Genomic DNA, 14,950 nt, shown 5'->3' on the forward strand with positions numbered 1-14,950 from the left:
GTGATTTTATTTGACCTACTCATTCAAGGGTTTTTCTTTATTTCTTTGTTTACTATTTTCTACATTGTAGAATAATAATGAAGACATCAAAACTATGAAATAACACATATGGAATCATGTAGTAACAGTGGCCAGTGGTCAGCCAGTGCTGTGATAAGATATTGTGTAAAATAATGAATTTGAGGAATTTATCTCCACTGTATGTTGGTTAGTTAGATAGACAGGTTTTTATTTTTGAGTAATGAATCTATACATGTTTTAAATGAACTGGCAATATGCCAACACTCCATCTAACCAATGCATTCAATCCACAGCCATCCAGACACTGACTGAAATCAGTTGATGACAGGTTTTAGACTAGTTGTAAATGCAGCAAGTACTGATATTGTATCATGTAAAATAAAAACACCGTTTTTGCAGCAGTCCTCTACTGGAAGCAGTGTGGAAAGCACCGTGTGTGTGTGTGTGTGTGTGTGTGTCCATGTGTGTGTGTGTGTGTCAGTGTGTGTGTGTGTGTCCGTGTCCGTGTCCAGCTGGTCTGAGCCCTTCCCTCAGGAAGCCCTTGTGAATGATTTTCAGGAGACAGTCTGAAAGAACAATACTGTGAGAAATCGTGTGGGGGAGGAGGCTGGGTCACTGCACTCAATGAGTTACTGTGTCTGCCTGTCTGTCTGCACTCAATGAGTTACTCTGTCTGTCTGTCTGTCTGTCTGTCTGTCTGTCTGCACTCAATGAGTTACTGTGTCTGCCTGTCTGTCTGCTCTCAATTAGTTACTGTGTCTGTCTGTCTGCACTCAATGAGTTACTGTGTCTGTCTGTCTGTCTGTCTGTCTGTCTGCACTGAATGAGTAACTCTGTCTGTCTGCACTCAATGAGTTACTGTGTCTGTCTGTCTGTCTGCACTCAATGAGTTACTGTGTCTGTCTGTCTGTCTGTCTGCACTCAATGAGTTACTGTGTCTGTCTGTCTGTCTGCACTCAATGAGTTACTGTGTCTGTCTGTCTGTCTGCACTCAATGAGTTACTATGTCTGCCTGTCTGTCTGCACTCAATGAGTTACTGTGTCTGTCTGTCTGCACTCAATGAGTTACTATGTCTGTCTGTCTGTCTGCACTCAATGAGTTACTATGTCTGTCTGTCTGTCTGCACTCAATTAGTTACTTTGTCTGCCTGTCTGTCTGCACTCAATGAGTTACTCTGTCTGTCTGTCTGTCTGTTTCTCTGCACTCAATGAGTTACTGAGTGTGTCTGTCTGCCACCAAATGAATGTGTGTATGCTGCTGTGTCTAAAGGGCTGGGTTTGGTTGCATGTCATGCCAGTGCCAGGCTTATAGGCTCTGATATAATGGAGTGGGGAGACAAATGGCTAGTGATTGAGACTAACTCTGTGTGTGTGTGTGTGTGTGTGTGTGTGTGTGTGTGTGTGTGTGTGTGTGTGTGTACACAGTGGGGCAAAAAAGTATTTAGTCAGCCACCAATTGTGCAAGTTCTCCCATTTAAAAAGATGAGGGAGGCCTGTAATTTTCATCATAGTTACACTTCAACTATGACAGACAAAATGAGGGGAAAAAAATCCAGAAAATCACATTGTAGGATTTTTAATGAATTTATTTGCAAATTATGGTGGAAAATAAGTATTTGGTCAATAACAAAAGTTTATGTCAATACTTTGTTAAATACCCTTTATAATATACACAAACTGTTCTGATGGGAAGCATTTAGGATTTTGAATTGGAATCAATTGTTTGGTCCCCACAAGGATATTAAGTGTGTGTGTGTGTGTGTGTGTGTGGGGTAATAGATCACCTGGCTCTCTCTCCCACTCACCACTCCAGGAGACCCACCAGCACTGAACGTTCCGTATTATAGAGTGTGAATCGACACTAGCGCTGCTTAGACCCAAGCTTTAGGGAGTGTGCGGGTGAGAGAGTGACAGGGAGAGCAGGCACCCCCAAAAATCTGAGGGGGCACAAAATACGTGAGGATGGCTAGGGGGGTGGTCCGGAGGTGGGGCTAGCCTACGTGAGGATGGCTAGGGGGTGGTCCGGAGGTGGGGCTAGCCTACGTGAGGATGGCTAGGGGGTGGTCCGGAGGTGGGGCTAGCCTACGTGAGGATGGCTAGGGGGTGGTCCGGAGGTGGGGCTAGCCTACGTGAGGATGGCTAGGGGGGTGGTCCGGAGGTGGGGCTAGCCTACGTGAGGATGGCTATGGGGGGTGGTCCGGAGGTGGGGCTAGCCTACGTGAGGATGGCTAGGGGGGTGGTCCGGAGGTGGGGCTAGCCTACGTGAGGATGGCTAGGGGGGTGGTCCGGAGGTGGGGCTAGCCTACGTGAGGATGGCTAGGGGGGTGGTCCGGAGGTGGGGCTAGCCACCCACTGACTGTAAATTGAAGAATTTTGCATTTTTCAAACACCTGAAACAACTTTTTCCTGCAATCGAGAGCCATAATCATTATGCTTAATTCTTTGTAAAAATATATACAGTACCAGTCAAAAGTTTGGACACACCTACTCATTTTAGGGTTTTTCTTTATTTTTACTATTTTCTACATTGTAGAATAATAGTGAAGACATCAAAACTATGAAATAACACATATGGAATCATGTAGTAACCAAAAAAGTGTTAAACAAATCAAAATATATTTATATTTTAGCTTCTTCAAAGTAGCCACCCTTTGCCTTGACAGCTTTGCACAATCGTGGCTTTCTCTCAACCAACTTCATGAGGGATGTCACCTGGAATGCATTTCAATTAACAGGTGTTCCATCTTAAAAGTTAATTTGTGGAATTTCTTTCTTTCTTAATTCGTTTGAGCCAATCAGTTGTGTTGTGACAAGGTAGGGGTGGTATACAGAAGATATCCCTATTTAGTAAAAGACCAAGTCCATATTATGGCAAGAACAGCTAAAATAAGCAAAGAGAAATGACAGTCCATCATTACTTTAAGACATGAAGGTCAGTCAATCCGGAAAATGTAAAGAGACAGAACGTTTCTTCAAGTGCAGTTGCAAAAACCATCAAGCACTATGATGAATCTGGCTCTCATGAGGACCGCCACAGGAAAGGAAGCCCCAGAGTTACCTCTGCTGCAGAGCCCCAGAGTTAACAGCCTCATAAATTGCAGCCCAAATAAATGCCTCACAGATTGTCTGTTACTTTGAACATCTCAACATCAACTGTTCAGAGGAGACTTGCTGCAAAGAAACCACCACTAAAGGACACCAATAATAAGAATAGACTTGCTTGGGCCGAGAAACACGAGCAATGGACATTAGACCAGGGGAAATCTGTCCTTTAGTCTGATGAATCCAAATATAAGATTTTTGGTTCCAACCACCGTGTCTTTGTGAGATGCAGAATAGGTGAACGGATGATCTCCACATGTCTGGTTCCAACCATGAAGCATGGAGGAGGAGGTGTGATGGTGTGATGATCTCCGCATGTCTGGTTCCCATCGATCTCAGTGCAAGAGGCATCATTAGAGTCCCTGGTTCGAATCCAGGCTGTATCATATCCGGCCGTAATTGGGAGTCCCATAGGGCGGCACACAATTGGCCCAGCGTCGTCCAGGTTTGGCCGGGGTAAGCCATCATTGTAAATAATAATTTGTTCTTAACTGACTTGCCTAGTTAAATAAAGGTACAATATTGTGAAGCACGGAGGAGGGGGTGTGATGGTGTAGGGGTGCTTTGCTCGTGACACTGTGATTTATTTAGAGTTCAAGGCACACTAAAACAGCATGGCTACCACAGCATTCTGCAGCGATACACCATCTCATCTGATTTGCGCTTAGTGGGACTATCATTTGTTTTTCATCAGGACAATGACCCAACACACCTCCAGGCTGTGTAAGGGATATTTGACCAAGACGGAGAGTGATGGAGTGCTGCATCAGATGACCTGGCCTCCACAATCACCTGACCTCAATCCAATTGAGATGGTTTGGGATGAGTTGGACCGCAGAGTGAAGGAAAAACAGCCAACAAGTGCTCAGCATATGTGGGAACTCCTTCAAGACTGTTGGAAAAGCATTCCAAGTTAATTCCAAGAGTGTGCAAAGCTGTTAACAAGGCAAAGGGTGGCTACTTTAAAGAATCTAAAATCAAAAATATATTTTGATTTCTTTAACACTTTTTTGGCTACTACATGATTCCATATGTGTTATTTCATAGTTTTGATGTCTTCACTATTATTCTACAATGTAGAAAATAGTAAAAGTAAAGAAAAAAACCTTGAAAAAGTGCATCCAAACTTTTAACTGGTACTGTATTTATTATTTTTTAAATAGACAAATCTGAGGGGGCACGACCTCTGAGTGAGAGAGGGAGAAAAAGAGGGAGACTGGTGGGATTACACACAATGGACTTCCCTCTGGCTCACAAAAAAACCCACCAACGTTTATACCTATGGCAAAGTGAACTGGTTTTGGCAAGCGGGAACCGTGGGCGGCTCCTTTAAGGGCAGACAGCCCCGGAATGAAAGACCGTGGATCCTACAGTGCAGTGTGCTTCCGAATGGATATGGAGAAAATGTAACGACGCGGCCGCTAGTCTCCTATCTCTGTCTAACTGCTCCTCGAGAATAATGATATGAAGACAATTAATACATATTATTGGACTTGATTGGAGAACAACAACAACGACAACAGCAATAACAACAAACAACAGAGCAAGGATTGGCTCCCAGACATCAGCGTAGCGCCATGCAGTGAGTCGGACATCGAGGTGAGCGCTGCTGCGTTCATATTTTCCATTTTGTGACTTCGGACTGTTTGGATGTCGCTGGAAGCAATTTAGCGCACATTCTAGCCTACCAGTTACCTTTATAACCGCCGACCTGTAACCTAGGCTTACGTTCCACATATAATATTATTTCATAGGCTATGAAAATGTTTGCGTCGTGCTTTTAGTGAGGTCAGGTAGCAACGAGATAGGCAGCTCGGCTCAGCCCTCACTGTGTTCGGTCCAGGTGCTGAAGGATAGCCGTATGTCCAGTCGACTCGCCAACGCGCCTGGTGCTGAAACGCATCCACGTAAAAACCATTATTTCAACACACCGTTAGCCTGTGGTATAACAGATTCGATTGATGCCGTTCTGAGTACACCTCAGTGATTGATGCCGTTCTGAGTACACCTCAGTGATTGATGCCGTTCTGAGTACACCTCAGTGATTGATGCCGTTCTGAGTACACCTCAGTGATTGATGCGCTTCCTCAGAGAAGCCTCAAGACGTTACCTACTCGGGAGTGAGGGTCGCGGTAAAGGACTTTTCTCTTAATCCATTTTTTGCGGACCGAGGGGTAGGTCTGTCGAGGGGTAAATGTCTCTCTCTGGTCACTGACCATAACAACATTTTGGTCTCCAGCAGTCATTGACAATCACCAGGGTCTGTCTGTGTCCTGGCACCGCAAATAGAGTCTCTGTTAATAACGGTCATTAATTGACGCGGATTTCGGGATCGGTTCTTTCACGGGTAGAGTCGGCGCTCAGCCATTCAGCAGCCGGTTATTTCTCATTCATGAGTACCGCCACGGCGCGCACATGCTACCACAGCATATCGATTATTCCCATTAATTAAAAGGCATAGGCTATAGTCATATCTTTTACAGTTCTTTCTAATTGGTAATGGTTTATATAGGCATACTGTTATATATTTGTTTTGTTTTGCTTCAATCGCGGCCTGTTTTATTCGATAGACTATGATAAACAGCCCGTGAAGATCAAACAACCATCATGCCACTGTATACATGTCAGTGTAGTGCAACAAGGTAACCTAAGACCTAATTCCAAGTTTAACAAGTGAGGCTTTTGTTACCAGTCTGTAAAAATGCTCCAGTAGCCTCCAGTAGTCAGTTCACATATTTTATTCTCTGATTATAGCCTATGTGCACAGTTCATCTTTATAGTTTCAAGACGAAAACTTTTTTTGGTCATCTGTGAAATTAATTTAGTGGGTGAGAGGGACAGGAAGCCGAAACGGAGTCGCGGAATGCGCGTCTCCCACGCTCTATCCTTTATCACGGCCATGTGGAGGCACGCTGCACGAAGGCTCACCCTCAGCTCGCTCAATATTTACATTAGCTCTGTTTGTCTCCGTGCCCTTTCTCCCCCCAGAGGACATGCTAATTATGTGTGTTTAACATGCACGGTTGCGTGTGGGTTGTTATAAGTGGGTCGTTGTTGCTTGTTTTTACATCACTGGAGGCGCCTGTAGTCTTACACTAGGCACATTCAGAATCAGACGAAAAAAAATGATTCCCGAAGGGAGTATTTTTATAATACTGCACTCCTCAAAGGCATCATTTCCATGTTTTTGTGTATTTACTCAGAGTACATTATGCTTGTAGCATGACTCAGTGTTTGGTCATAGAGTAAATTACGCCTGCCCTGACTACTGTCCTCATGTCAGCCCAATCTGGCTCTATCAGGAGTTAAAAGAGAGGCTGTATCAGTGAATGGGGGTTGGGGTGGGGGGTTAGATTTGTTGCTAGGCTACATCCCACTTCTACCAAGAAAGAACATTCCTCTCTCAGACAGTTGGCTGAGAGTCAGGAAGCGGGCCGGCAGGGTTATCAGAGGTCAGGTCAAAGGTCATAGTGTGTGGTCTGTGATGATGAGGCCAGAGCAGGTGAAGGTTGTATAACTCTGACCCCTGACCCCTTTCTTATCTCTGTAGGTCTTATCTACTGGCTGGCTCTATGGGCTGTCATCCTCTCTCTCTGTCATCCTCTCTCTCTGTCTTCCTCTCTCTCTGTCATCCTCTCTTTCTGTCATCCTTTCTTTCTGTCATCCTTTCTGCTGCTCCCTCTCTCTCTCTCTCTGTCATCCTTTCTGACGCTCCCTCTCTCTCTCTCTTTCATCCTCTCTTTCTGTCATCCTCTCTCTCTGTCATCTTCTCTTTCTGTCATCCTTTCTGCTGCTCCCTCTCTCTCTGTCATCCTCTCTTTCTGTCATCCTTTCTGATGCTCCCTCTCTCTCTCTGTCATCCTCTCTCTCTGTCATCCTTTCTGCTGCTCCCTCTCTCTCTGTCATCCTCTCTTTCTGTCATCCTTTCTGATGCTCCCTCTCTCTCTCTGTCATCCTCTCTCTCTGTCATCCTTTCTGCTGCTCCCTCTCTCTCTGTCATCCTCTCTCTCTGTCATCCTTTCTGCTGCTCCCTCTCTCTGTCATCCTTTCTGCTGCTCCCTCTCTCGCTCTGTCATCCTTTCTGCTGCTCCCTCTCTCTCTGTCATCCTTTCTGCTGCTCCCTCTCTCTCTGTCATCCTTTCTGATGCTCCCTCTCTCTCTCTCTGTCATCCTTTCTGATGCTCACTCTCTCTCTCTCTGTCATCTTTTCCTTCTATGCATTTAGGCTGCCGTTGGTTTCTCTGGCCTCTGGCTTCCTTTGGTCAGTCAGTCAGTCAGCCAGTCAGCCAGCCAGTCAGTCAGTCAGTCAGGCCAGTCAGCCAGCCAGTCAGCCAGCCAGCCAGTCAGCCAGTCAGTCAGTCAGTCAGTCAGTCAGTCAGTCAGTCAATCAGCCAGTCAGCCAGTCAGCCAGCCAGCCAGCCAGTCAGTCAGTCCATCCCAGTAGTCAGACTAGGCTACCCTCCACTCTCTGCTCTTGTAGATCCCGAAGGAACACACCTTGTTGATTTTAGACAGGGGAAGGTTTACCCATTAAGTCCACTTCCATATGTGGATTCAAATAACAAGAAAAATGTTCAGCTGTTTAATGTTTCAACCAATTCATCTGGTTGTTATATCCATAACAGTTTGTATTCTAAGCCAATCAGATGTTTTAAGTTATTGACAGTTATTCAGTTATGTGTTAAGTTCCCACAAGTGGCCAATTTCAAAGCTGAACAAAAACTCTTGGTGTTGAGGCAACCATCAGATAAATACATTTTCCGATATTTTTGTTGTACCTTCTCAGATAAAGTATGATCACATATGTAAATTTAAGATATGAATGTAACGATGTACAGTACCAGTCAAAAGTTTGGACACCTATTCATTCAAGGGTTTTTCTTATTATTATTATTACAACTATTTTCTACATTGTAGAATAATAGTGAAAACATCAAAACTATGAAATAACACATATGGAATCATGTAGTAACCAAAAAACATATATTTTATATTTTATATTCTTCAAAGTAGCCCCCCTTTGCTTTGATGACAGCTCTGCACAATCTTGGAATTCTCCCAACCAGCTTCACCTGGAATGCTTTTCCAACAGTCTTTCAGAATGTTGTGGTTGCCATGCTGGTTAAGTGTGCCTTGAATTCTAAATAAATCACAGATAGTGTCACCAGCAAAGCACCCCCACACCATCACATCTCCTCCTCCATGCTTCACGGTGGGAACAACACATGTGGAGATCATTCGTTCGCCTACGCAAACATTTCAAATTTGCATTCATCAGACCAAAGGACAGATTTCCACCAATCTGAAGTCCATTGCTCATATTTCTTGGCCCAAGCAAGTCTCTTCTTATTATTGGTGTCCTTTAGTAGTGGTTTCTTTGAAGCAATTCGACCATGAAGGCATGATTCACGTAGTCTCCTCTGAGCAGTTGATGTTGAGATGTGTCTGTTACTTGAACTCCGCAATTTCTGAGGGGCAGGTAACTTGTAATGAACTTATCCTCTGCAGCAGAGATGACTATGGGTCTTCCTTTCCTGTGGCGGTCCTCATGAGAGACAGTTTCATCATAGCGCTTGATGGTTTTTTCGACTGCACTACGATGTGTTCCAAGATGGCGTAGCAGTCGGACGTGTGTTTTGTCTTGTCCCGTCCTGTATAGTGTAAATATAGTTTTTCCTCGTTTTTTCTGTATATATTTCGTACATATTTTAATCTCACTTTCCAACTACAGGCTGAATATACTCTCCTGCAACCCGCATCACCCAATGTGGTACGGATCTGCTTTTTCTATACTTTAGAATCGGAACCCTCATCAGAAGCTAGCCAGCTAACTAGCTACTAGCTAGTAGCTAGCCACTGCTAGCGGTCTTCAACGCTAACTAGGACACCAGCGCGACATCTACCCAAAGCATATCAGACTGCTTTTTCTCTACCACATCTCCGGATTCCTACCGCAAGCTCTGAACCTTTATACCGGATCATCGTAAATAGCTAGCTGCAATCCGAGTGGCTACTCCTGGCTAACGTCTCTGTCCCAGAGCAAGCACCAGTTAGCCTGGAGCTAGCCTCGAGCTAAGCCCATCTCCCGACTAGCCGAAGAGGTCCAAAATACCTAATTTGCCAATTGGCCTGGACCCTCTACTGCCGACACGGAGCCCCGCCGATCCATCACGACTGGTCCGCCGACATAATCGTCCGAGGGGGTTTCAACAGGCTTTTCCGCTGCGACATCGCCAAAGATCCATCTGCTGGCCAAGGCCCGCGAGCTTTCTGAATCGCTGTATCTCCAGCTCACCGCATGAAGAGGAATAAACAGACTCACCCCATCGCGACGTCCCCCAAAGGTTAACTCTCTAGCCCTCGCTATCTCCCTGCTTGCTAATTCGGCCTGCTAACGGCTAGCTTGTCAAGCTCCGGTCCGCTAACTGCTACCTTGTCTAGCTCGGGCCTACGAACTGTTAGCTTGTTAGCACAGGCCTGCTAACCGTCTGAACCACCGCGTCCCAATCACTCTCTGACCCCATTTACTTTCTATCTCTTTTTGATTTTTAATTTGTTTATACCTTCCGGAAACCTGCCTCACCCAATGTGATACGGAATCGCTATTACTTTTACTCTTATTTTTATTTTTATGACGCACTCAAGAAGCTCCAGACGCTAACCAGCTAACTAGCTACAAGCTAGTTAGTCATTGTTAGTTTTTTAAAAACCTGGATAACACTCGCCAGCCCAGCCCCCCTGCCCATCCACCCTGCCCATCCACCGCTGCCCCCTGGACACTGATCTCTTGGCTACATAGCTGACGCACGCTGGACTGTCCATTAATCACGGTACTCCTTTCTGCTTGTTTGTCTTACCTGTCGGCCCCGTTGCCTAGTCAACGCCATTTTACCTGCTGTTTGTTGTGCTAGCGGATTAGCCTCGCCTACTGTTTTTAGCTAGCTTTCCAAATTCAACACCTGTGATTACTGTATGCCTCGCTGTATGTCTCTCTCAGATGTCAATATGCCTTGTATACTGTTGTTCAGGTTAGTTATCATTGTTTTAGTTCACAATGGAGCCCCTAGACCCACTCTGCATACCCCTGTTACCTCCTTTGTCCCACCTCCCACACATGCGGTGACCTCACCCATTACAACCAGCATGTCCAGAGATACAACCTCTCTCATCATCACCCAGTGCCTGGGCCTACCTCCGTTGTACCCGCACCCCACCATACCCCTGTCTGCGCATTATGCCCTGAATATATTCTACCATGCCCAGAAACCTGCTCCTCTTATCCTCTGCCCCCAACGCTCTAGGCGACCAGTTTTGATAGCCTTTAGCCGCACCCTCATACTACTCCTTCTCTGTTCCGCGGGTGATGTGGAGGTAAACCCAGGCCCTGCATGTCCCCAGGTACCCTCATTTGTTGACTTCTGTGATCGAAAAAGCCTTGGTTTTATGCATGTCAACATCAGAAGCCTCCTCCCTAAGTTTGTTTTACTCACTGCTTTAGCACACTCTGCTAACCCTGATGTCCTTGCCGTGTCTGAATCCTGGCTCAGGAAGGCCACCAAAAATTCAGAGATTTCCATACCCAACTATAACATCTTCCGTCAAGATAGAACTACCAAAGGAGGCGGAGTTGCAGTCTACTGCAGAGATAGCCTGCAAAGTAATGTCATACTTTCCAGGTCCATACCCAAACAGTTCGAACTACTAATTTTGAAAATTACCCTCTCCAGAAATAAGTCTCTCACTGTTGCCGCCTGCTACCGACCACCCTCAGCTCTCAGCTGTGCCCTGGACACCATTTGTGAATTGATCGCCCCCCATCTAGCTTCAGAGTTTGTTCTGTTAGGTGACCTAAACTGGGATATGCTTAACACCCCGGCAGTCCTACAATGTAAGCTAGATGCCCTCAATCACACTCAAATCATCAAGGAACCCACCAGGTACAACCCTAACTCTGTAAACAAGGGCACCCTCATAGACGTCATCCTGACCAACTGGCCCTCCAAATACACCTCCGCTGTCTTCAACCAGGATCTCAGCGATCACTGCCTCATTGCCTGTATCCGCCACGGCGCCGCAGTCAAACGACCACCCCTCATCACTGTCAAACGCTCCCTAAAACACTTCTGTGAGCAGGCCTTTCTAATCGACCTGGCCCGGGTATCCTGGAAGGACATTGACCTCATCCCGTCAGTTGAGGATGCCTGGTCATTCTTTAAAAGTAACTTCCTCACCATTTTAGATAAGCATGCTCCGTTCAAAAATGCAGAACCAAGAACAGATACAGCCCTTGGTTCACTCCAGACCTGACTGCCCTCGACCAGCACAAAAACATCCTGTGGCGGACTGCAATAGCATCAAATAGCCCCGTGATATGCAACTGTTCAGGGAAGTCAGGAACCAATACACGCAGTCAGTCAGGAAAGCTAAGGCCAGCTTCTTCAGGCAGAAGTTTGCATCCTGTAGCTCCAACTCCAAAAAGTTCTGGGACACTGTGAAGTCCATGGAGAACAAGAGCACCTCCTCCCAGCTGCCCACTGCACTGAGGCTAGGTAACACGGTCTCCACCGATAAATCCACGATTATCGAAAGCTTCAATAAGCACTTCTCAACGGCTGGCCATGCCTTCCGCCTGGCTACTCCAACCTCGGCCAACAGCTCCGCCCCCCGCAGCTCCTCGCCCAAGCCTCTCCAGGTTCTCCTTTACCCAAATCCAGATAGCAGATGTTCTGAAAGAGCTGCAAAACCTAGACCCGTACAAATCAGCTGGGCTTGACAATCTGGACCCTCTATTTCTGAAACTATCTGCCGCCATTGTCGCAACCCCTATTACCAGCCTGTTCAACCTCTCTTTCATATCGTCTGAGATCCCTAAGGATTGAAAGCTGCCGCAGTCATCCCCTCTTCAAAGGGGAGACACCCTGGACCCAAACTGCTATAGACCTATATCCATCCTGCCCTGCCTATCTAAGGTCTTCGAAAGCCAAGTCAACAAACAGGTCACTGACCATCTCGAATCCCACCGTACCTTCTCCGCTGTGCAATCTGGTTTCCGAGCCGGTCACGGGTGCACCTCAGCCACGCTCAAGGTACTAAACGATATCATAACCGCCATCGATAAAAGACAGTACTGTGCAGCCATCTTCATCGACCTCGCCAAGGCTTTCGACTCTGTCAATCACCATATTCTTATCGGCAGACTCAATAGCCTCGGTTTCTCGGATGACTGCCTTGCCTGGTTCACCAATTACTTTGCAGACAGAGTTCAGTGTGTCAAATCGGAGGACATGCTGTCCGGTCCTCTGGCAGTCTCTATGGGGTGCCACAGGGTTCAACTCTCGGGCCGACTCTTTTCTCTGTATATATCAATGATGTTGCTCTTGCTGCGGGCGATTCCCTGATCCACCTCTACGCAGACGACACCATTCTATATACTTTCGGCCCGTCATTGGACACTGTGCTATCTAACCTCCAAACGAGCTTCAATGCCATACAGCACTCCTTCCGTGGCCTCCAACTGCTCTTAAACACGAGTAAAACCAAATGCATGCTTTTCAACCGATCGCTGCCTGCACCCGCATGCCCGACTAGCATCACCACCCTGGATGGTTCCGACCTTGAATATGTGGACATCTATAAGTACCTAGGTGTCTGGCTAGACTGCAAACTCTCCTTCCAGACTCACATCAAACATCTCCAATCGAAAATCAAATCAAGAGTCTGCTTTCTATTCCGCAACAAAGCCTCCTTCACTCACGCCACCAAGCTTACCCTAGTAAAACTGACTATCCTACCGATCCTCGATTTCGGCGATGTCATCTACAAAATGGCTTCCAACACTCTACTCAGCAAACTGGATGCAGTCTATCACAGTGCCATCCGTTTTGTCACCAAAGCACCTTATACCACCCACCACTGCGACTTGTATGCTCTAGTCGGCTGGCCTTCGCTACATATTCGTCGCCAGACCCACTGGCTACAGGTCATCTACAAGTCCATGCTAGGTAAAGCTCCGCCTTATCTCAGTTCACTGGTCACGATGGCAACACCCATCCGTAGCACACGCTCCAGCAGGTGTATCTCACTGATCATCCCTAAAGCCAACACCTCATTTGGCCGCCTTTCGTTCCAGTACTCTGCTGCCTGTGACTGGAACGAACTGCAAAAATCGCTGAAGTTGGAGACTTTTATCTCCCTCACCAACTTCAAACATCAGCTATCCGAGCAGCTAACCGATCGCTGCAGCTGTACATAGTCTATTGGTAAATAGCCCACCCATTTTCACCTACCTCATTCCCATACTGTTTTTATACTGTTTTTTTTTTTTATTTATTTACTTTTCTGCTCTTTTGCACACTAATATCTCTACCTGTACATGACCATCTGATCATTTATCACCCTAGTGTTAATCTGCAAAATTGTATTATTCGCCTACCTCCTCATGCCTTTTGCACACATTGTATATAGACTGCCCATTTTTTTTTCTACTGTGTTATTGACTTGTTAATTGTTTACTCCATGTGTAACTCTGTGTTGTCTGTTCACACTGCTATGTTTTATCTTGGCCAGGTCGCAGTTGCAAATGAGAACTTGTTCTCAACTAGCCTACCTGGTTAAATAAAGGTGAAATAAATAAATAAATAAATAAAAGTTCTTTAAATTATCCGGATTGACTGACCTTCTTGCCTTAAAGTAATGATGGACTGTTGTTTCTCTTTGCTTATTTGAGCTGTTCTTGCCATAATATGGACTTGGTCTTTTACCAAATAGACCATCTTCTGTATACCCCCACTACCTAGTCACAACACAACTGATTGGCTCAAACGAATTAAGAAAGAAATAAGTTCCACAAATTAACTTTTAACAAGGCACACCTGTTAGTTGAAATGCATTCCAGGTGACTACCTCATGAAGCTGGTTGAGAGAATGCCAAGAGTGTGCAAAGCTGTCATCAAGCCAAAAGATGGCTACTTTGAAGAATCTCAAATCTCAAATATATTTTAATTTGTTTAACACTTTTTGGTTACTACATGATTCCATATGTGATATTTCATAGTTTTGATGTCTTCACTATTATTCTACAATGTGGAAAATAGTTTTTTTTTAAATAAAGAAAAACCCTGAAATGAGTAGGTGTGTCCAAACTTTTGACTGATACTGATAGCATATGGGCTTTAATTAATGGCTATTTCTTTGCCAATTCAAAAGATGGGGTTTTCATGCTTAGCGGTCGTGGCTGCATGTCACAGTCACACAGTAGCCACATAACTTGGTGAACTACAACAAAAATGATAGATTTCAGGCATTCACAGCTTACATTTTAAAATGCATTTAGTCTTATTTTACTGTTTATTAATGAACCTTGCATTGTTATATATATATTATACATAGATCGCATTTTTGTAAATGTGGCATTTATCTCATGTGGGTTTAAAGGGTTGATAGCACAATAAAACACTCCCTCTACACAGGATGTAAATTATAATCAAGTAATATTGTTTAATATGATCAATATTAACTTGCATAATATTGTAGTCTATAGTATATATTTATATCTCAAACCATTGGTTTCCAAATATTTTATGAGTAGACAGTAAATCACTGTTGTTTCAATTAAGCCCCAGTGTGCTCCTGTTAAGCCCCAGTGTGCTCCTGTTAAGCCCCAGTGTGCTCCTGTTAAGCCCCAGTGTGCTCCTGTTAAGCCCCAGTGTGGTCCTGTTAAGCCCCAGTGTGCTCCTGTTAAGCCTCAGTGTGCTCCTGTTAAGCCCCAGTGTGCTCCTGTTAAGCCCCAGTGTGGTCCTGTTAAGCCCCAGTGTGCTCCTGTTAAGCC

General features: G+C 45.3%; 1 protein-coding gene across 1 annotated transcript in view; it reads left to right on the forward strand.

Annotated features, from left to right (window-relative positions):
- The first annotated feature begins 3,024 nt into the window (after positions 1-3,024).
- The window catches only part of LOC135575076 (basic proline-rich protein-like), a 14,136-nt gene continuing 2,210 nt past the window's right edge, over positions 3,025-14,950 (forward strand). The window contains exons 1-2 of the mRNA XM_065027238.1: positions 3,025-3,099; positions 14,781-14,950. The exon at positions 14,781-14,950 is cut by the window's right edge and continues 655 nt beyond it. Coding sequence (XP_064883310.1) covers positions 3,025-3,099; positions 14,781-14,950 — 245 coding nt within the window. The remainder of the gene's footprint in view (positions 3,100-14,780) is intronic.

This window comes from Oncorhynchus nerka, linkage group LG14 (assembly GCF_034236695.1).
Source record: "Oncorhynchus nerka isolate Pitt River linkage group LG14, Oner_Uvic_2.0, whole genome shotgun sequence".
NCBI lineage: Eukaryota > Metazoa > Chordata > Actinopteri > Salmoniformes > Salmonidae > Oncorhynchus > Oncorhynchus nerka.